The sequence below is a fragment of the Geotrypetes seraphini genome, chromosome 8 (assembly GCF_902459505.1).
Source record: "Geotrypetes seraphini chromosome 8, aGeoSer1.1, whole genome shotgun sequence".
Taxonomy (NCBI): domain Eukaryota; kingdom Metazoa; phylum Chordata; class Amphibia; order Gymnophiona; family Dermophiidae; genus Geotrypetes; species Geotrypetes seraphini.
This window is the reverse complement of record NC_047091.1, coordinates 67,471,833-67,494,841: the sequence shown is the minus strand read 5'-3', so window position 1 is coordinate 67,494,841 and position 23,009 is coordinate 67,471,833. Positions and strand designations below refer to the sequence as shown.

At 43.9% G+C, this 23,009-nt stretch overlaps 1 protein-coding gene across 4 annotated transcripts in view; it reads left to right on the top strand.

The window, feature by feature from the left end:
* Positions 1–23,009, top strand: part of POLA2 (DNA polymerase alpha 2, accessory subunit) — a 154,848-nt gene that overhangs the window by 95,936 nt on the left and 35,903 nt on the right. For all 4 annotated transcript variants that reach the window (XM_033956268.1, XM_033956270.1, XM_033956266.1 and 1 more), the window contains exons 8-13: positions 2,018–2,173; positions 3,347–3,409; positions 10,948–10,990; positions 22,009–22,133; positions 22,295–22,333; positions 22,908–22,981. In XM_033956268.1, the coding sequence (XP_033812159.1) occupies positions 2,018–2,173; positions 3,347–3,409; positions 10,948–10,990; positions 22,009–22,133; positions 22,295–22,333; positions 22,908–22,981 (500 nt within the window). The remainder of the gene's footprint in view (positions 1–2,017; positions 2,174–3,346; positions 3,410–10,947; positions 10,991–22,008; positions 22,134–22,294; positions 22,334–22,907; positions 22,982–23,009) is intronic.

Below are 23,009 nucleotides of genomic sequence, written 5' to 3'. Positions count from 1 at the left end.
CTCTGCTTTCCTCTTATGCATTCCTGGCTTTCTTTCACTATTATCAAAATTTCTCTGTTTGGACTCCTTAAATATCCTGTTTCAATAGTATCCTTCAAGGATACTCCAAACCTAATCATCCACTCCTGGTGACTGTCGGCTCTCCTCCCCATCTTAGTTTAAAAGCTGCTCTATCTCTTTTCTAAATGTTAGCACCAACAGCCTGGTTCTGAGCTGGTTAAGGTGGAGTCCATCCTTTTGGAATGTCTCACCCTTTCCCAGAACGTTGCCCAGTTCCTATTAAATCTAAATCTCTCATCCCTGTACTTTCGTCTCAACCATGCATTAAGACGTCAGAGCTCTGCCTGCCTCTTGAGTCCTGTGCCTAGAATGGGGAGCAATTCTGAAAATGCTACACTGGAGGATCTAGATTTCAGCTTTCTACCTAAAAGCCTAAATTTGACTTCCATAACCTCCCTCCCACATTTTCCTATGTCATTAGTACCTACATGTACCAGGACAGCCAGCTCCTCCCCAGCACTATCTAAGTGATGCGTGAAGTTCGCCACCTTCGCACTGGACATGCATGTGACCAAACGATCCTCATGCCCACCAGCCACCCTTATGCACATCAGCCACCAGCCACCCATTACTAATGATCGAATCACCAACTACAACAGCTGTCTTTACCCTTCCCTTCTAAGCAAGAGGATATTCCATCCCCAGGTGGGCAGGTCCTGGCTACTGGAGTATTTCCTACTTCACCAGGATGATTCTCACCTTTTAGGAGACCTCCTTCCTCCAAGGCAGCACAGGAGTTGCAGCCTGGAGATGTGACTTCTCTACAACATCCCTAAAGGTCTCCTCTATGTACCTCTTTGTCTCCCTCAGCTCCTCCTAGTTGCAACACTAGCCTCAAGGGAACGGACTTGTTCTCTGAGAGCTAGGAGCTCTTTGCAGTGAGCACACACATATAACTTCTTTCTAAGTGGAAGATAATCATACATATGACCTTGCAAAAGACTGAATAGCATCCCTCTTGCTGCTGGACTACTGTCTGCATTTCATTTTTGAGTTGATTAATTAAATCCTATTAAGGTTCTTGGAATATTAGACTAGTATAGCCTTAGGTTTATATTGTATACGTTATTTAGTGTTTGTTTCTTAGCAAGTAATGAAATATAATAAGCAGTTTTCCTGTTGTCCTAATTAGAATAATTGACTGTAAATTAGACTATAAGTAAAGAAATGAGTTAGGGATGGACGGGAGTGGGGGGCTGGGAGGGAATAAAGACTAAGCCAGACCCTGCTATGCCTGCTGGAGACTCTCTAGCAGAAAGTTCAAGTTTAAAAACTGTAAAACTATAAAAGGCTTTTATACTATCTCCCCCCCACCCCCCACCCCCGTTTTACAAAACCGTAGCACGGTTTTTAGCGCCAGCTGTGGCAGTAAGAGATCTGACGCTCATATAATTCCTATAAGCATTGGAGCTGTTACTGTCATGGATGGTGCTAAAAACTGTGATACGATTTTGTAAAAGGGGGGGGGTGTAAACTACCTAAGTAAAGTTTGTTCTTTTAAGATATAACTGTCTATATAAAGGAACATATAATTTAGCTTTTATCCCCCAAATTATCAAAGCTCAGTGCAAAATAATGTATACTTACCCAGAAAATTGTCCTCTCCTCTCTGAAAGAAAAATGTCCTCTTCTCTTCTTTCCTTTCAGAAAGAAATTTTCTAAATGGTTTTAATCACATTTGATTAATTTAAAGCAAAGCTTTCCTAACTTGGGATGCAATCCCAAATGGGGTTTCAAAACTCATATTTGGGTATTGACTTGGTTGTGCACTTTCATAAGATGCCTTCCTGTACTGCCCAAAGGTTGCATGCTTTCTGTGGTGGTGCAAATTGGGATCACAGATCATAGAAAGACTGGTGGGCTTCAAATTAAAGGAAACTTTGAAACTTTCTAGATGAGGTGGCTGTGTTTGTAAACCTGTCTGATGGCTGATGTAGTTATTCCCCTCTTCCCCCAGGAGCCAGTCACGGTACTGGGGCAGATCGGTTGCGATAGCAATGGGAGGCTGAATTCCAAGTCTGTTATCCTAGAAGGTGACCAGGAATACTCTTCGGGAATGCAGGTGCCAGTGGATCTATCAGAGCTAAAAGAATACTCGCTCTTCCCAGGACAGGTAACAGCCAGTCATAGCAAATACAAGTGATTGTCTTGGAGAGACTGTGTATGTTTTCCTTCTTTCCTTTTTTCCCTGTACTGGAAAAATAAAACTGCAACCTACTGAGCATAGCTTAGCCAAATTGAGGCACATGGACCTTGGCTGATTATTTCTTTTTAAAAAAATTGAACAAGGTCTTTTATTGATGAAAAGCAGAGCAATAAATACATCAATAAAATTATGATCCTATATAATAAAAGGTTAGTGGCGCATGCGCTTTTAAAAAAGCGTGATTACTGCGGCCGTGGTGTGTGATCCGTGGCCGTGTTCCATTTTAGAACCCGGCCAATGATCACTCTGGCCACTCCCCTCCTCCCGCCCTCACCAACTTGAAGGAAGCTCAACAAACCTCCCGCCCTCACCTCACCAACCCGAAGCAAGCTGGTCCATACCTCCCGCCCTCGCTCACCACTGCTGTCGCTGCCGCTGATCCTCCTCTTCGGGGCAGCCTGCAATCATGGCCGGCTTTGGCGGGCCTCGCGGGCTGCTTTCCGGCCTCGGTGGCACGTTCCCTCTGACGCACGGGATCGCATCAGGGGGGAGCCTGCTTACGGGTTGGGGAGCAGCCTGCGAAGTTCGCTGGGGCCGGCCACCACGATCGCGGCCTGCTTTGAAGAGGAGCAGGCCAGAAGACGCCGGGATGAAGGGAGGGTAAGCAGGGGGATTAATTCAGGGGGCCAGAGGGAGAGGGAAAGGGGCCATGGAGAGATAGGGAGAGGGAAAGGGGGCTGCTTTGGGAGGGAGGTGTGCTGGGGACAGACAGTTTTACTCTGGGGGGGAAGACAGAAGGGGCCATGGAGAGACAGGGAGAAGGAAAGGGGGCTGCTTTGGGGGAGGGGTGTGCTGGGGGGAGACAGAAGGGGCCATGGATAGATAGGGAGAGGGAAAGGGGGCTGCTTTGGGTGGGAGGTGTGTGCTGGGGGCAGACAGCTTTGCTCAGGGGGGGGGGGGGTGACAGAAGGACACAGACAGCGGCCAAGGAGAGAGAGATAAAGAAACACAGACAGACAGACACTCTATTCTAGCACCCATTAATGTAACAGGCTTAAAGACTAGTAAACTATAAACAATCATAGCAATAAAAATAATGCTAAGAGAACAAAGGGCTGACTTATCCAAATTTGTTTTCAGGTTGTAGTGATGGAGGGCATTAACAGCACCGGTAGGAAATTGATTGTGTCCAAGCTTTATGAGGTAAGAATCTGACAATGTGTAAGTTCCCTACTTTTACTGGAATATGTCATGCAGTGCAGGAAGCTTGTAGTGTGTTCTCTGAGGTATCTTGGTTCTGTGTGGATGGACTGATTTGATATAGCAAAAAAAATTGTATTTTTGTTTTTATTCCTACTTTTCAAAGAATAAGGTATTCTAATGCAATGTGTCTAGTAGTCCTGAATGCTAGGGTTATCTATCTGAACCTGCAAGTTGTTTGCAAAAGAATGTTACACATCTTTTAACTCCACCTCGTTCCCAGTGGGCTCACTCCTGTCCTCTCAGGTTTTTCTTTTGCAAAGCAAGTTGAGAAGGTGTCTTTCTGATCTGCTCTGTGTTTTTTAAAATAATTTTCGGGTTTTTTATTTGTATCCAAAGTTTGAGGCTTGGTGCCCGGAGTTCCCTCTAGTTTGGGACCTCTGCCTGGGAGAGGACAAGGACGCAGACTCGCAGGGTGAAAGTCTGCTTCTTGCAAGATCAACCCTTGTGGATACCTGTCTAGCCAACATGCTTTAATATTTTTTGAGCACGGGCTAGCTTGCATCCTTGATTCATCAGGGGGGGCTTGAGTGAAGGCTGTTTGGCTTTGTTCTGGTTCGCCAGTACTTAATTGTGAGTTGGTTGTGGTCCTCCCCCCACGTTGTGGTGTGAGGAGTTGAGGGGGTTGGGGCTCAGTCCAACATCAGTCTAACTGGCAGCCCAAAGACCACTTTTTGTGGAGAAAATTTGAGGCAAAGGTCTTCTCCAATTTTCCAACTGCAGTTCTGAGCTGAAGCGGGCAAGCACTACATGGTATATAAGAAATAAATTACATTACATTACATTACATGGCCCAGAGAGTAAGACTATTGCAGCCTATGGGGAAAATCAGGGAATCTGAATTCTGGGGTTTTGCAGGTTCCTGAGGCCAGAGATAGGATCCCCACCTCTGGAAACCCCTTTTTGAGTTTTTTTGTCTTTTAATATTTCTCCCTTGGCACCAAGATCACTGTTATGGTAGCCATCTTGGATGTCCCAATTTTTTTTCTAAAGCCTCTTATCAGCCTGAAAACCCCTCGATTTTGTTTAAAATTGACAGAGATGGACCCCTCAGTCCTTTCTACCTCTATATCATGCCAGGTTTGTGCTGGATGGTCAGCTGAGGAGTGTCTGTTCAGCGTGCCACAGCACACACAAAGGGGGTTGGGGTGCAGGAGCCACGGGTTCAGCCTTCTCAGGGTCCTCTAGGGCTGGGGATCCACAGGAGTCTTGTTTTAAGGGGAAGAGGTCCTTCCCAAAGTCATCTGAAGGTGAATTGGCGAAATGCAGGCATGTCAGCACAGCAGCCCAAGTGGACACACAGGGAGCCTCTGCAGGAGGTTTTAAGAACATAAGAATAACCTTACTGGGTCAGACCAATGGTCCATCAAGCCCAGCAGCCCGTTGTCATGGTGGCCAATCCAAGTCACTAATACCTGGCCAAAACCCAAAGAGTAGCAATATTCCATGCTACCGATCCAGACTTTTCCTCTGTTCTTACCACAACCTCTGGCAATACGTTCCAGAGCTTAACTATTCTCTGAGTGCAAAAAAATATTTCCTCCTATTGCAACTTTATCGAATGTCCCCCTAGTCTTTGTAATTTTTGATGGAATGAAAAATTGATCCACTTGTACCCATTCTACTCCACACAGGATTTTTTAGACTTCAGTCATATCTCCCCTCAGCTGTCTCTTTTCCAAGCTTTTGGGCCACCAGTGTAGGGCTTTACGACGGATTTCATGAGCCTGATATGGAATACCTATTTCAGTTGTCAGGGTACTCCAGCATCTGCTACAGGTGCGTCTATGGTTGCGCATAAGGGGATGTTCCCTCGGGTCATTCTTCGATCATAATTAGACTTAGTGTAGGATCAGGATATCCAGTCAGAGATTGGGATGATTGGGGGTCTGATTCTATGCCTCTGTTGTCCCAGTGAGCTGCACATTCCCTGGCAAAGTCTGATTCTCAGCATGAGACCAGCAGTCAGGAGGCGGTGTTCACCCTTGACCAGGAAGAGGTCCCTACTCTGTGGCGCCTATTTAAGGCTGCCTCGCTCCCAGGCATTATTGCAGATTCATTGTGGGAATTAAAATTGGAATTCCCACAAGCCTCCACAATGCTCAGTAACGAGCAGCTCCATTGTTCTGATCACATTCTTCCTTTGCATCCTGATATCATTAAGCTGATTATGGAACACTGGGAGTCCCCCGGAGGGGGAAGGCCACAGCGGGCCAAGTCCCAAGGAGACTATTCAGAGTGCTGCCTCCAATGGCCCGGTGGTATGCGAGTTCTCTCTTTGGAAGCCTTAAATTGCTGCTCTGCTGGTGTCGGGCTTTCCTATCTGCTGGTCCCGCCTGCTTCCACGAATGCAGGACCTGGCAAAGAGGAAGACCCTATGCCTGCGGAGCAGCGAAGTTCCCATACCATGATGCCAGCCCTGGGAACACCCCCTCGTGGTCTGCATGGTATGCCACTTGTTGATGCCCTCTTCAAAATTATGGGTTCGGTTGGAGCAGAGTTGGGTCTCATCAATACCTTTGTGGGCAATAGATACCATGGCTGCCTGAAAGCTCCCTACGCTCCATCGCCAGAAGGGTCCCTTTAGTAGTGCAAGGATGTGGGGAGGGATAGAGGAGGAGCCTGGTTTTGTGGGTTAGAGATGTAAATTGCTATTTCTGATCTATAAGGACTCTAAACCTTTTAGGGGGGGTTCTTTCTTTCTGTACTCCTTTGTATGTTCTTAAAAAAATTTTCAATAAAGAAACTTAAAAAAAAGAAAAGAAATAGGTGATAATGATACTGTGTATATAGCAGAAGAAAAATAATGAAGGTGATTGATTAGTGTTCAGTCTCATCAGGAACATATACAAAAAGGAGAGCAGAGACCCCTGCAAGAAGAGAAAAAGAGCAAAGAGACTGGGGATGAGAAAGAGAGCACAGATGCTTGCAGGGAGAAAAAGCTGACTGAGAGAGTGCAGACTGAGGAAGAAAGCAGAGACAGCGCTACACAGGGAAATGGAGGGAGGAAAGAGACAGAAAGAAAAAGACAGACAGATATATATTCTAGCACCCGTTAATGTAACGGGCTTAACAACTAGTTTATTGAATAAAAGGACTCAACACGATCGTGTTTTGGCCCTAAACGGGCCTGCCTCAGGTGTCTAAAAACATATTAAAAAATACATAGAATTTCATATGCATACCATAACATAAATGTACACTTACACATCTAAATAGAAAAAGTGAAAATGAATTAAAATAGATGAAGGGAGAAGAAAGAATATAAATTGTTAATAAATATACATGTAAAGTGATATCTAGAATTGAGACTAATCAGAAGTTAATGGTGACATAAATATCATCATATTATGTACAACATTGAAAATACCATGATTTATAAAAATAAATTATAAATCAATGATAAAAATTAAAACAACATACATAAATATGTGTTTGAAAATAAAACTGGTGAGATTATTGTAACTCAATTGTATATTGATAAGTAAATACTAAAAAATGAAAACTAAAAAATGTACACAAAGAATATAAATGATCACCATAGGAAGTGAACATATAAACAAAGCAATGAAAATTGCTATTCAAAACGTAAAATCTCTGATAGACTAAAACTATTTTTATATGCATATAAAACCATAAAACTTTATTAATACAATATGTAAATTAAAAACAAAGACATTAAATAACAAAGGACCCTAGTTAAAATATATTGAAATTGTGCAAACCGTGATAATTGAATTAAAAATTTATATTAAAATAAAAAATAAGAATAAATTAAATAATTCCCCTGCTTTTTTAAAAAATATTTTTCTTTATCGTCAGTCGTTTATTCATGATCTAATCAAAACCAGTCTATCAACAGGTTCACTATCAAAGGACTGGAAACAACCCACAATTTTTCCCATCATTAAGGACCACAAATCAAGTTCTTGTGGTAAAACCAATTACCGTCCAATAGCTAATATCCCATTCTTGGCAAAACAAAGAAAAAATAGTCTAACCAAATCTCGGAATTTATCAAACAAACTAACATACTACATCTCTATAAAATAGGCTTTGGGCAAAATCATTCTACCGAATATTCTCTCATTGACCTGACATCTACCATTCTATATCACCTGGATCATTACAAGTCAGTAATTCTACTATCATTGGACCTATCCGCTGCATTTAACACCATTGATCACAACCTTCAGTTACAATGACTTCAATCTATAGGCATAACAGCAAATTCTGGACTGGTTTACATCATACCTTGCAGTTCATTCATCCACAGAAGCCTTTAATAAATCATCTTCTAAACAATTCACAAACAACTTTGGTATACCTCAGGGATCTATCTATTCTTTCTCCAATGCTATTCAACATCTTCTTAGCCCCTCTGCTCACTTTAGTCCAATCCATTGGCTTTTTAATATTTGCTTATGTCGATGACATTCAACTAGTACATATACTTGATCCAGAGAATTCCAATGATATACAGGAAATTAACATGAAAATGGAACAAACCCAAAAATGGTTAAATGAGAAAATGCTGTCCCTAAACATAAAGAAATCAAAGACCATGCTATTCACACCCTCGAATTTGAGAGTTATGTATTTAAAGTTCTTTAAGCTATGTATGGTTAATTGTAACAATGGTGAAACTAAGATAGAATAAGAATTGCTAATCAATTTGATGGATGTGCTTGTTTTTGAATGCCTCAAAATGAGGCTTGTTTTTGAATGTGCTTGTTTTTGAATACCTCAAAATGAGGCTCAATAGTCGACAAACAAACATGCATCTCATCATCCACCATCTGCAGTCGCTCTCTTTTTTTCGATTTAATTTCTATCAGAGCTGAAAATCCAAGTTCGCAAAGATAAGAAGATTGCTTTTAAGTTAGGATAACTACTGCATGAAAAATAGAACTTGCTTAATTTTCAAGGACCATTCACATCAAAGGATGATGCTTGTCTGGGCAGTTGTATACTTACATACACAGATGCTCATAACATTGATAGACTCTTACATATGTAATGTAAGTCATTTATTCTAGTGTATACTTATGAAGGGAATTTTTATGTTTAAAAGATTTTTATTGAGCTAAAGGCAAAATACACAAACAAGCAGTCGGCCAACAAAACAGGGCTCGATAAAGGAGAACAAAAGTTTTTACATAACACAGCCCCCCATCCCTCCCTCATCCCCCATCCTGAGTCCTAGCCACCACCAAGACAACAGTACAGGCAACATCAAAACAGTCTAGAGAATAACACAGGCAACAAATCTGGAGCTACTATAAACAAAGAACACACTCGGCAATTCAAAATACGACTCCGGGCCACAGAGGTCATGGTGTTCTGAAGGGCTCCCAGGTAGCCGTGAAACGCAAGCCTTGTACAGTAGAGAGGTCAGAGACACCTCGATGCTCCCAGGTCAGCAAGACAATCATCTGAGTCCTCCACAGTGATATGGTTGGGGCCTCTGGTTCCATCCATCGTAGTAGAATGCATTTTAAAGCAGTCAAAACGGGGATGGTGAGAAGGGAGCACCCCAAATAACAGTACAGAAGAGGATCTGATGGTCATCCGCCAAATAGTCCCAATATATGAAAAGAGTCTGATCCAGAACGCTTGAATATGTGGACATGACCAAAACATGTGGCCCAGGGTGGCATCCAGGTGGCCACATTTATCAGAAATTGCATTTGGTCTAAACCAAGCACGACAAGCCCTTTTAGGTGTTATGTAGAGACGAAATACTAGTTTATAGTGCATTTCCCAGAAATACATATATTTCCTCCATATATTTTCTCAGAGATGACAATTAAGTAATAGCCTGCAAGATAATATCATCGGGTAAAGGTACATTAAAATCCTGGGACCAAGAGGCCCAAAGCTTTGCATGGTCAGGCAAAGGAGTCTCATCCTTCAGATGCCGATGATGGAATTTGAGGGGTACTTTCATCTGGGAGCCGAAGGTATAGGCCGTACACAGCAGTTCCTGTCTACCAAAGCACAGATTTTCTTTCTGCAAAGAAACCATATAGTGCCGGAGCTGCATGTAGACAAACTGATCTGTAGCAACCAGATCATGGTCTTGACACAACTGCTCAAAAGATTTCATGGTGTCATCTTACTTTACCAGATGAAACAAAAATGTCAACCCCCTTGCCTCCCAGCACGCGAACCGTGAGTCCTCCATGCCCGGCAAAAAGGCCCTGTTTAATCTTACAGGCAGAAAGGGGTACTCACGATTGCTAATGCTATGAAACCTACACACCCATCTCCAAACCCTGCGCAAAGGCAGGTATCGCAACATCAAGTTAGAAAATTGAGAGGGGGAAACCGAGTGCAAATAAGCACTTAAGTGTTCCCTCTGAAAACAAAGAATTTCCAATGGCGTATTAGTGAAATCCGCAGTGCTCCTGTAAAAATCATTAATATGACCCATGCCACATCCAATAGTGAGATAGCGAAGATTCAACAAGCCTAGGCCCCCCTTATATCAGGGACGAGCCACTTGCGAATAAGAAAGCCGGGCACAGTGTCCTCACCAAAGAAATGCTGAATTAAGCGAATGTATTTAGTCTCATCCCGATGCAGCAAATGTAGTGGAAGCACTTGAAAAACATAAAGCCAAGAAGGGAGCACAATCATATTGAGTAATGCAACTCTTCCCATAAGGGACAGGGGAATGACATGCCACAGACAAAGTTTGGTGGTCAAGGAGTGCAACAGCGGCTCCACATTTGAAGGGAATTTTTAAAAATAAAGTAAAATTCTGGAATCTCTCATGGCACACCACTATGCCGTGGCACACAGTTTGAGACACATTGCTCTAGAACTAGAGCAGTGGTCTCAAATGCATACTGTTTGCAGGGCCACATTTTGGATTTGTAGGTACTTGGAGGACCTCAGAAAAAAATAGTTATTGTCTTATTAAAGAAATGACTATTTTGCATGAGGTAAAACTCTTTATAGTTTATAAATCTTTCTGTGCCGCAAGTTTGAGACCACTTAACTAGAGGTAGTGATATGATGATTTAAGGAGGGAGTCAGACTTGGAGCAACAGTAGAAAATTCCTTCATGGCAAAGGGGGTGATAGAGACAGAATTCATAACTGAATTCAAGAAAGGCTGGAATAAACACAGATGGATCCTTAGATGCAAAAGTCAGAGATCCACTGGGTTTCATGAAAATGTACAAGGAAGGCCATTTAAGCTGACCAGAAGCATTTTAGTAATCCTTATCTCCTGGTATTTTTTTATGTTTGTGTTACTCTTAGCCCCTATAAACACAGTATAAACCAGAGAGATTATTACTTATGTATAATTTTATATAAAGTGCACTGGATTATGATGACAACAGCACAGGCACATGATTGCAGGAAGTCATAGTTTACTTCTGTGTGAAAGTATGTGGGGAGTTCCTATAGAATTGATTTGAAAATGAGCTGTAAGATTGACAATAATTTATCATATTTTCTTCTCATCAGGGAGTGCCGTTACCTTTCTACAAGCCCACTGAAGCACTGGAAGGCAAGTTCTCTTCTCCCACTGTAAAACTGTTGTGAGTGAGGAAGAGAGTAATCCTTGTCAAATGTGATGTTAGCTAGCTAGCTGTTTCTCTGCTGTTTATGCTGTTCATTGATATAAAATGTTGAATGTGGTCCCCACTTCCAAAAGTAAAGAGTGCTGGCTTTCCATCCAGGAAGCATTTTCATCCAGTTCCTCTGGTTAGGTTGAATTCCTGAAGTGAGAAAAGGATGGTGGGGGGGAATAGCAGCATGTCAGTCAAAAAATCAATATTGTATCTACCATTTACTGACAAAAAACAATGCTGAATATATATATATCTGTTGTAACAAATATCATCATGGCAAAAAAGCATGCTACTTTCCAGTGCAATAGGTAAGACATTCTAGACAATAGGGTTATTTCCCTATACTTGCATGCATTGCAGAAGGAATCCACTCCGGATTTTTCACTTTGCCTCTGTAGTAATTCACTGATCGGTTTAACGCCCTCTATAGTCTTTCCTTCTGCCTGCATATCTGCATCTGTGTATGTTCTGCTCTCCTCATTTTAGTGTTTTAAATTCAACATAATTTCGTCCCAGGGGACTTTCGGGACTCTCTGGTTTCTACGGAGGCGTGCTTACACATGTCCATATTTCTGGCCCACCACAAGTTTCTGTGGTTTCCTGTTCTGGAGCAGCTTTACCAGTTCTCAGCTCTCTTATTCTGGAGCAGCTTTACTAGTTCTCGGCTCTGCCCTCTTGGCTAGCTATGGCGCCTTGGACCTTCACCAAGGTGATGGGTGGTGGTGGCAGCTTACCTGAGGAAGATGGGTTTTGTGAGTTCACCCTTATCTAGCTGACTGGTTGATCAGAACTCCTTCGTTGGCCTTGAGACATAGCACAGGAGAGCAGGTGCTTCCAGTGCTGGAGGACTTGGACTGGATTGTCATCCTCAGAAGGAGTCATCTGCAGTCCGCGCATTCCTCTTCGGTATGGCTGCAGGCCGTGTCTGTCTGCCCAAGTCTCGCAGACAGTAGCTGTGTATACAGATTTCTGTGCTTCTGGAGCGGCCGGATCCTTTAGCATGGGATCATCTTCAAGTTCTAGGCTTCATGGTTGCCACACTGGATATAGTTTCTAGGGCGAGGGCGCCCATGTGCCCTCTTAAGAAAATAAGAATAGCCTTACTGAGTCAGACCAATGGTCCATCAAGCCCAGTAGTCCATTCTCACGATGGCCAATCCAGGTCGCTAGTACCTGGCCAAAATCCAAGGTGTAGCAATATTCCATGCTACCAATCTAGGGCAATAACAGACTATGGACTTTTCCTCCAAGAATTTGTCCAAACCTTTCTTCAGCCTGCCTTGCAATCTCGCTGGGCGCCACGCTGAAATGCCTTACAGATTTTTCTGCCATGGCCTCTACAGACTCGAGCAAGCATGGACTGGTGGATTCACCCACATTCCCTCTGCAGGGATGTTCTGTTCCTCATTGTCTCCTGGATCGTGGTGAGAGCAGATGCCAGCCTTTGGGGCTGGGGAGGTCATTGCAATTGTTGTCCTGTTCAGAGGTTGGACACTTTCACAGAGAAAGTGGCCCATCTGCCCAGTGGAGCTCAAGGCCATATGTTTGGCTCAGATGAAGTATAAAAACAAAACAAAACAAGAGAGACTCCAGCGAACCGAGCAGCCCACTATACGGCAGCAGTAGCCCAGGTCAATCTCCAGGGAGGGCCCAAGAGCTCTTCTTTGACTCAGGAAGCCCACTTTTTCTTTCTTGGGCAGAACTTCTTCTCCTGGCACTGAGAGCAATGCATGTGATGTGAGTGGACAACGTGCAAGCAGACCTCCTCAGCAGATGGTCTCTGGATCCGGTCAAGTGGATCCTGTTCCCACAGGCTTTTCAGAATATTGTGAAGTGCTGGGGCTGTCTCAGCGTTGATATTGCCACTGCATGATTCCAGAAGGTGCTTCTCTTCTTCCATAGAAGATCCGAGCCCGGAAGCAGAGGTTGTCGACATGCTGGTACAGTTCTGGTAGCAGGAGCTTTCACCTGTCTTTTTTACTCCTGGGCCATTGATCAGCTGTGTCATTCAAAGGATCTTGTTTTTTTCTGGACACATTATTCTAGTGGTTTCAGCTTGTTCACACAAACGTGTGGGTCACAGCCTTTGTGCTAAGCGCTTCTTAGGATCCTTTCCCGCAGGGTCCAGTTGCTATGCCAGTTCCAGGGCCTTTGGCTATTACGGCATGGCTCTTGAGCATGCGACCCTTGCGCATATGTGATATTCTGCCCTTGTTGTTGAGGCTCTTATACAGTTTCAGAAGTCGCCCAGGGGGTCAGCATATGCTTCGGCCTGGGAGACTTTCCAATACTGGTGCATCTAAGACCAAGTGGATCCGTATTTAGCTCCAATCTCACTGATTCTCGCCTTTCTTCCCTCTGGAAAGATACTGGCCTTATGGTGGCTTCTCTGCTGGTTGCGGTAGCCGGGCTCTCTTTCTTAGATCCCTGGCCAGTTGGTCCTCTTGTGGCGATTCATCCTAATCTCACTTCATTCTTGCAGGGGTCCGTCGTGTCAGGTAGCTGGTTGTCCACCCTATCCCTACCTCAGACCTTAGCCTGATGCTGTCTAGCTTTAGCTAGGTTCCCTTTGACCTTCTTTCTGCTGCATTTCTGTTGATTTTGATGCTCTAGGCCATTATTTTAGTTTTTCATGTTGGTCGGGCAGTGTGTTTGCCTGCCTTTTTTTGCCGACAGGTTCCTCGTCTCTGGACTGCCTTTTGAAGAAGCTGGGCATACACAGGGTTCTCCTGCGTTATTTAGAGGCACCAAACCTATCACATCCACATCCGTTCCCTGTGCATATCTCAACACCAGATCTGTCAGAAATAAAGCATTCTTAATTAAAGATTGGATCATCAGCAAGAAAATAGCCTGTCTATTCCTAACAGAAACGTGGCTATTGTCTGAAGATGACCCAATAATAAATGATCTTCTACCAGATAATTTTAAAATTCACACGCTAAATCATGATGGAAGAAGAGGGGAAGGCTTAGCAATTGTTGCTAAGGAAGGATTTGTAGTTGAACTATTGGATTCCAAAATGACCAATCAATTAGAAATATTAGCTTGTAAAATTAGCAATAAGGAACTAGAAGATTCCCTTTCTTGTATATTATTCTATGTTCCGCCGAAAAGCTGGCCAAAAGCTAGGGAGGACTTCTGCGAATTTATCCAACATAACTCAATCACTTCATCACATAATTTAATTGCAGGAGACATAAACTTACATCTATTTTTGTGCATTACAAAGACAAGAATTCAAGCCCTGCAGGTAATACAGAATACAGCTGCTAGGTGTCAAAATATGATCATATCACTCCTGTGCTAAAAAAAAACCTACATTGGTTGCATAGTGAATCTCAAATCGAGTATAAAGTTTTGACTGTAATACCCTATGGTACCTGATTCAGATTTTGAAATTTAGCTACTAAGAGGGTAAAGTAATAAAATTTACATATCCATTAATACATAAAAAGTAACAAATTTTACATATCCATTAATACATTATCAAATAAAAATACTTAAGAGCCATCATCTTGTATCCAAATCACATAGCAGTGCTTTGTCATCTACTGATTTCATAACAGTCAAGTAAGAAAAACTCTCTCAAATACACAGGTCTTTAGCAATTTTTTGAAGGATTTAAAGTCTATGCATTACCTTAATGCCCCTTTCACTGAGTTCCAAAGTCTTGGGCCTGCTACCGATACAGCAGCCATACTGTTTTTTTTGTAATGTACTTCCTGATTCTTTTCCTCAATTAATCTCATAGTTGATTCTGACTGTAAATTTCAGGGGTTTTTTTTTTTAAGTTTTTTTAAAATTCTTTATTTGATTATTTGTTACAGTATATTAATAACAAATATTCATGAATGACCATAGCAAACTCAATATAGAGAACATTAAAACATAGGCAATTAGTCAACCGTGTCCTAGTCCACATTATCATGGTCACCAGTATCTTTTTAAAAAGAAAGAAAAAAATTCAAATCCATCAATCTACCATCTAAGGACAGGCAAATGGCATTTATATTTTATACATCATCCTCCAAAAATAAAAATCAATAATAGAAATTAAACTTTCAGCAAAGGTTTCTCTTTAATAAAGTCTTTTAACTGGACTGGATCATAAAACACATATTTATCACTTCCATACGATATAAGGCATTTGCATGGGAATTTCAAAAAGAAAGTAGCTCCAACTGCCAAAACCTTGGGCTTTAGCTGAAGGAACTGCTTCCTTTTAAACTGAGTTTGTCTAGAGACATCAGGGAAAATTATCACCCATTGGCCACAAAACATCTCTTATTTTTTCACAAAGTATAATTTTAAAATAGCTTGTTTTTCCAACTCTGTCTTAAAGGTCACAAGAAGAGTTACTCGCTTATCTATTATATCTTTAGATGATTCTAAAAACTGTGAAACATTCAAACTATCAGGTGACACCATTTTATCCATTTCACCTTCATCTGCCATTCCCTTGGAATCTCTTGAGATGTAATAGAGATTATCAACTTCAAAAGCCTCCACATTAGTATAATGAATATCTCCTTCAAATACATTCTCAAGAGTTCCATCGGGGACAGATAATGTGTAATTGGGAAATTTAATATACGAAGATTTTTAACCCTAATAGAATTTTCCATTTTTTCTAATTTAGAATGCATCACCATACTATCCTTAATATTAGAAACAGCACTAGCTTGTAAAGTGCTTACTGCCTGGTCCAACTTTTCAAACTTCACAGCTGTTTCACCAATTTTACCTTCTTGCTCTTTAATTTTCACTGTTATATCAGATGAAAATTGACATAAATTCAAAACAGTTTTTTGCAGTGATGTCTCTATTCTATTAATGCTAAGCCAAACATCATTTAGAGTGATCACTTTATCCTTAGGGAGAACATCTGAGCCTTGCCCAGTAATCATCTGTACTGGGATTAGTTCTTTAGTTTGCCCCAAGGATTGTCCTGAAATCTCCAGTCCAGATGATAAAGATAATTGTGGGGAAGAAGTTACTCCCTCCTTGAAAGGGAGGGGGGATACTTCTGACCCTAAAGAATAAGATGGTTGAGGAGGTGGTGATGGTTCCCCAGAGGATAGGGAGACAGCTTGAGTATCTAAAGTTACCTGCTCTTCAACATGTGACAAACCAGGAAGCATAAGATGGCGATCCATTGGGCCCGTCATTACAGCAGATTGAGTTGCTTTAACCTTCCTCTTGCCCATATTGAAGGAATTCGATACCTCTGCTCCCTGCTCCTCTGGGCTCCAAAGGGGCTCAAAAAGGGCGTGCCCCTTTAGCCACGCCCCTTTGGCTCGTGACCCGAGGCTCACGACCGCGGGCCGCATACAGTGGCTGGACCAGCAATTAAAGCTCCTCCGAAGGACCCTCTCAGCTGGCTGGATCGGAAAGCAGCGGGATTGCCTGTCCCGATGTTCAAAGTGCTAAACAGCACTAGCGACAGGCTCCCTCCCGGCTGGACCGGCAATTAAAGCTCCTCCGAAGGACCCTCTCAGCTGACTGGATCGGACAGCAGCGGGACTGCCTGTCCCGATGTTCAAAGTGCTAAACAGCACTAGCGACAGGCTCCCTCCCGGCTGGACCGGCAATTAAAGCTCCTCCAAAGGATCCTCTCAGCTGGCTGGATCGGAGAACAGCGGGACTGCCTGTCCCGATGTTCAAAGTGCTAAACAGCACTAGCGACAGGCTCCCTCATAAGAACATAAGCAGTGCCTCCGCCGGGTCAGACCATAGGTCCATCCTGCCCAGCAGTCCGCTCCCGCGGCGGCCCAAACAGGTCACGACCTGTCCAAATCACCAGAAGGGGCCCCCATGCCACCTTGGTTTCCTATTGCGTCCTATCTTCCCATCAAAGTCCTAGCCCTCCGGTCTTGCACATGCACGACCTGGTCGGGTTTCTATACTTATTTTCTGGTTAGCTTTCTCAGTATCCCACGATCCCTTTATCCCTCAGGAATCCGTCCAGTCTCTGTTTGAATCCTTGTACCGTACTCTGCCCAATCACGTCCTCCGGTAGCGCATTCCAAGTGTCCACGACCCTTTGGGTGAAAAAAAACTTCCTTGCATTCGTTTTGAACCTATCTCCCTTCAGTTTCTCCGAATGCCCCCTCGTACCTGTTGTCCCCTTCAGCCTGAAGAATCTGTCCCTATCCACCCTCTCTATGCCCCTCATGATCTTGAAGGTCTCTATCATATCACCCCTGAGCCTCCTTTTTTCCAGAGAGAAGAGCCCCAGCCTATCCAACCTCTCGGCATATGGGCAGAGTTCCAGCCCTCTTACCAGTTTCGTTGCTCTCCTTTGGACTCTCTCGAGTACCGCCATGTCCTTCTTGAGGTACGGCGACCAATATTGAACGCAATATTCCAGATGCGGACGCACCATCGCTCGATACAGTGGCAAGATGACTTCCCTCGTCCTGGTTGTTATGCCCCTTTTTATGATGCCCAGCATCCTGTTGGCTTTTTTTGAGGCCGCTGCGCACTGTGCAGATGGCTTCAGTGATGCATCCACCAGCACTCCCAAGTCTCTCTCAAGACTGCTTTCTCCCAACAATGCCCCCCCCAATTTGTAGTTGAACAACGGGTTTTTTTTCCCTATATGCATGACCTTGCATTTTTCCACGTTAAAGCGCATTTGCCATTTGTTCGCCCAGTCTTCCAGCTTGTTTAGGTCCCTTTGCAGGTCCTCACACTCCTCCCTGGAGCTAACCCTGCCGCACAGTTTGGTATCGTCTGCAAATTTTATGACCTCGCACTTTGCCTCCTTTTCCAGATCATTGATAAATATGTTGAAGAGTAACGGCCCCAGCACCGATCCCTGCGGCACACCGCTCGTGACTCCCCGCCAGTCAGAATATTGGCCCTTCACTCCGACCCTCTGCAGTCTACCCGACAACCAGTGCTCTATCCATCGGTGCACATCCCCTCCCACCCCGTGGTTCCACAGCTTCCTAAGCAGCCTTTCATGTGGCACCTTGTCGAAAGCCTTTTGAAAATCGAGGTAAATGATGTCGATGGGTTCCCCATTGTCCACCCGACTGCTTATTCCCTCAAAGAAGTACAGAAGGTTCGTTAAGCATGACCTTCCCTTACAGAATCCGTGCTGGCTTGTTCTCAGTAGGCCATTTCTCTCAATGTGCTCGCAAATGCCGTCCTTTATCATAGCTTCCACCATCTTCCCTATAATTGAAGTCAGGCTCACCGGCCTGTAGTTCCCGGGGTCACCCCTCGATCCCTTTTTGAAGATAGGTGTGACATTCGCCAATTTCCAGTCCTCCGGTACCTCTCCAGTTTTCAAGGATAGGTTACAAACATGCTGGATTGTGCCCACTATTTCTTGTCTTAGCTCCTTCAGAACCCTCGGGTGGATCCCGTCCGGACCCGGTGATTTGCCGCATTTTAACCTGTCTATCTGTTTGAGGACATCCTCCTTACTTACCTCTATATGCTCCAATTTCTCAGCCTGTTCCCCACTCATGAGCTCCTCTGAGTCCGGTATATTAGATGTGTCTTCTCTCGTGAAAACCGACGAGAAGAACGTGTTCAGCCTCTCAGCTACCTCTTTATCCTCTTTAATCACTCCCCTCCTATCCCCATCGTCCAACGGCCCCACCTCCTCTCTCGCTGGTCGTTTCCCCTTTACGTAACTGAAGAATGCCTTGAAGTTTTTCGCCTCCCTGGCCAGCCCCTCTTCGTATTTCCCTTTTGCTTTTCTAACCTCTCGGTGGCATTCTTTTTGGCATTTCCTGTGCGCCTGGTGATTTTCCTCCGTTGGATCCTTTTTCCATCTCCGGAAGGATACTTTTTTGTCGTTTATTGCCCTCTTTACTTCTGCTGAGATCCAAATCGGGTCCTTTGACCGCTTGTTCTTGCAGCCTTTCCTGAAACTGGGGACGTACTTTTTTTGTGCTTCCTGCAGGGTGTCCCTGAATAGGGTCCAGGCGCTTTCCACAGTCTCCATCCTAAAGATGTTTCTGAGCTTCCTCCCCACCATTTCCCTCATAGCAACATAGTTCCCCTTCTTGAAGTTGAGCGCAGTTGTTGCGGTCCTCCTTACTATGGGTGTCCCCCTTTCTAAAGTGAATCTGATCGCATTGTGGTCACTGTTGCCTAGTGGTCCTCCCACTTCTACCCCTCTTGCAGGCCCTCCTAATCCGTTCAGGATGAGGTCAAGAGTAGCACTCCCCCGCGTCGGTTCCCTGATCAGTTGCTCCATAAAGCAGTCCCTCACAGCTTCTACAAATCCTGTTTCCCTAGTGCAGTTGGAGTGACCCGTACTCCAGTCTATCTCCGGGTAGTTGAAGTCCCCCATCACTGTTACACTTCCAGTCCTGCACTCCTGTCTCAGTTCAGCTTCCAAGTCGTGTCCGACTCCTTCCGGCGCACCAGGTGGGCGATAATACAGCCCCAGTTTTATGTCTGCACCCTTGTTTCCCGGCAATTTGACCCATAGCGATTCCAGCCCTTCTGCCTTTGTTGCCATATCCATCCCGACCGAGTAGATAGAGTCTTTTATATATAGTGCTATGCCTCCCCCCTTCTTGTGGGTCCTGTCTCTCCTGTAGAGCTTGTACCCCGGTAGCGCCACATCCCATTGATTCTGCTCTGTCCACCATGTTTCTGTAATTCCAATTATATCTAGGTCTTCCCCCTTGGCCACGACCTCTAGTTCACCCATCTTGGCCATGAGGCTTCTTGCATTTGCGTATAAGCACCACAGGTCCCGTTGTTTTTTCTCCACCTCTGCATTCACCTGGGCCGCCTCTCCTGTTCCCTGTACTTCTGCTTTGCCCTCAGCCTTTACCCTCGTAGCTTTCAGCTTCCCCACATTTCCGCCACCCCACTTCCCCGCTTTTCCTCTGGGTTTTCTTGCCCCCTCCTGGGCCCCTGCCTCTGTTCGATCCCCCTCGCCTTGTGTAGCCCCTATGATACCCTCAGCTTTCGCCCTCGCGCCACCCAGTCCCCCTGTGTCTCCCTGCCCTTTAGTCTCTTCCCAGCAAGCTCCCTTTACCTGTTGTTTCCCTCGCTGTCTGATCATAAGATCCACTGGTCTCTCTACTTCCTCCGTGCAGTCAGCCCGTTCAGCATCTGTTCTGGATACTGTTGTCCGAAGCGTCAATATCAGATCAGCTGTCGGCTTTCCCCCTCTCCTCAGTTTAAAGCCCTCTCGATCTCCTTCTTCACATTGGCAGCCAGTAGTCTAGTTCCCTCTGTGCTCAGGTGCAGGCCGTCCCGCCGGTAGAGCTTACTCTTTCCCCAGAAGGACGTCCAGTTCCTCACAAAGTGGAAGCCCTCCTCCTGGCACCATCTCCTCAACCATGCATTCACAGCCGGCTGGACCGGCAATTAAAGCTCCTCCGAAGGACCCTCTCATCTGGCTGGATCGGACAGCAGCGGGACTGTCTGTCCCGATGTTCAAAGTGCTAAACAGCACTAGCGACTGTAAATTTCAGTTTGAAGTATTTATTTATTTTAAAATGTTCTATCCCACTTAGCTAATAAGTGGGATAGTAAATTTTAAAATAAATAAATATTAAGTTCTACAATCCTTTCCTCTCCCTCAGAGATTCTCTGTGCTTATCTAATACTTTCTAAGATGCCGTCCTTATCTCTGTTCATGTATCTGCTACACTTCCTTTAAAAAAAATCTTTACATTACTACCTGTTTTTCATGTCATGCTATACCACCCCTCATTCCAGAGTTTTTCTTTCAGTTGTAAGAGGTCTGACTGCTGTGTGTTTGTCACAGATCTTTAAAAGTTTATATCATATTAATCCATTCTTAAGTGTTTCTCCAGACTGACACAGCTTCACTGATGGGTAATTCCTCACTATGACCAGCAGGTGGAGATAGACATAAACTTTTGACTGTAGTACAAGTGGGCTGTGCATTCCCATAAACAGTGCTCCCCCGCGAATTTGCGGTCCCGTTCATTCGCGATATTTTCCAACCACGGATGACTGGGCACACAGCTGCTGATTGGTGAGGCCCAACTTTAGTACAGGAAGAGGTGGTCGGAGCATACCGCGAGTGATTTTCTTCACTCGCCGGAGCTCCAGATGCCCTCTCCTGCCTCTCTGGCTGCCTTCTCCTGTCTCCCCTGCTAAAAACCGTATTCGCAGTTTTTCAACATTCGCGGGGTTCCTGGAACGGAACCCCCATGAATATCGAGGGGAGTACTGTATACTCGGTCTGCTCTCAGTCTCCAGCAGGAGGGAGTAAACTCACAGGATTTGGGCTCCTGCCTCGGGAGATGACCGGAAACCGATTTCCAGTCATCTCCCAAGGTAGGAGCCCAAATCTCGTGAGTTTACTCCCTCCTGATGACGTGTGGAGCAAAACTTGAGTCGAGGGACTGGGTTTAGGCACCTTCGGGTGTGCACTATTGATTCTGTGGTGTTTTCAGTTTGATTTTGTTTACTTCTATAGCAGAGGAAACTGGGCTGTTTAAGATATACACGATGCATTATATGGGACTACAGTACACTGTGGTAATGATTGTCCCAGCTAGCAACCTCTGCTCTGGATATCACTTTGATTTCATTTTGAGAACTGAGGTATGCGGATCTGAACACAGCACTTCAATATAGTTGAGTATTTGGTTATGTAAAGGGCTGATTGGGTAGTTTATATTATATGTAGTGGACTTTTAATACAATTTATAGAGCCTGTGTTTAATGTAGTATTGCATATAACAAATAAATGCAAGTTTGTAACCCTGTGCCTTTGAAGTTTCATCTGTTCATTCTGTGTTCCTGCTTTACATGTACTAAGCTACCAGGGTGGTTTATTGATGACAAACAGCACAGGAATGCAATGACTCATATTTAACTAAAACAAAGATGTATAACTCTGAGATGTAAAATAAAACCAAAAAATTTTCTATAAATTATTTTCTCTGTTCACCTTTGTCTCTTTCCTACAACCCCTCACCCTCTGCCACTTCAGATTCAGGTCCTCAAATGGTTCTGGTTGTCTGCGGACCCTACACCACCTCCGATAGTATCACCTATGAGCCCCTAAGGGACCTGATTGACATCATTAACAGAGACAGACCAGATGTCTGTATCTTGGTAAGATATGGGGCACTTGCAGAAGGGTAGAAACCCAGTAACTATGCTATGCTGGAACACTGGAATATCTCAGGGCTGGGAAAGTTCTTAAGCATCTGCTTTGTTTTACCCAATTGATATTCTTTTCTTCTTCTGACGTGGTTTTTGTTTTTTCATTGTAGCTTGGACCCTTCCTAGATGCTAAGCATGAACAAGTTGAGGTGCGGCCAAGCAAGTATCAGTAATTTAACAAAGGGAGAGGCTTCAATGCCTAGTTCAGGGTTGCTTCTTATTCAGAATAACTAGGGTTAATCCTGATTTTTATTTTTTAACTGTTTTACTATTGATATAAGGCTTTTGGTTTTCTTGTATTTCAAAGGTAGTAATGTTACAGAGGATGCTATTAGAATTCTGTATTGCTTGGCTAGGCTTTCTTTTGAAAATTCAGGATGTGTTGAGGAAATAATACAATATACTGTAAGGTATGAAGATTTTTCAATATGTTAATTAATGGATTAAAATTATCTTAAATTTCTGTTTTTTGCAGGGTCTGGTAGTTTCATTCTTAGTAAGGAGGGTTGAGCTTTTTTCCCCCTCCTTAGTAATGTTTTCTTTTTGCTTAAAGCCCTGGGGAATGGTTTCAGAATGAGACCATGATTTGACTGAGTGTTGGCTTGGATTTTGTTAGAGATACCAAGATGGCTGGAGTCCAGACATATCACCATTTTCATTTGCACAGTGTTGCTGGTGGTTACTGGAATAGAGGTCCTTACCCACATTCCACTTTCTTTTCAGAACTGTCAGCTTACTGTGTCCTTTGACGATGTCTTCAGACAATGCTTGAAAATGATCATTGAAGGAACAAAAAGGTAGGTAAAACTCCGAGCAATCAAACTG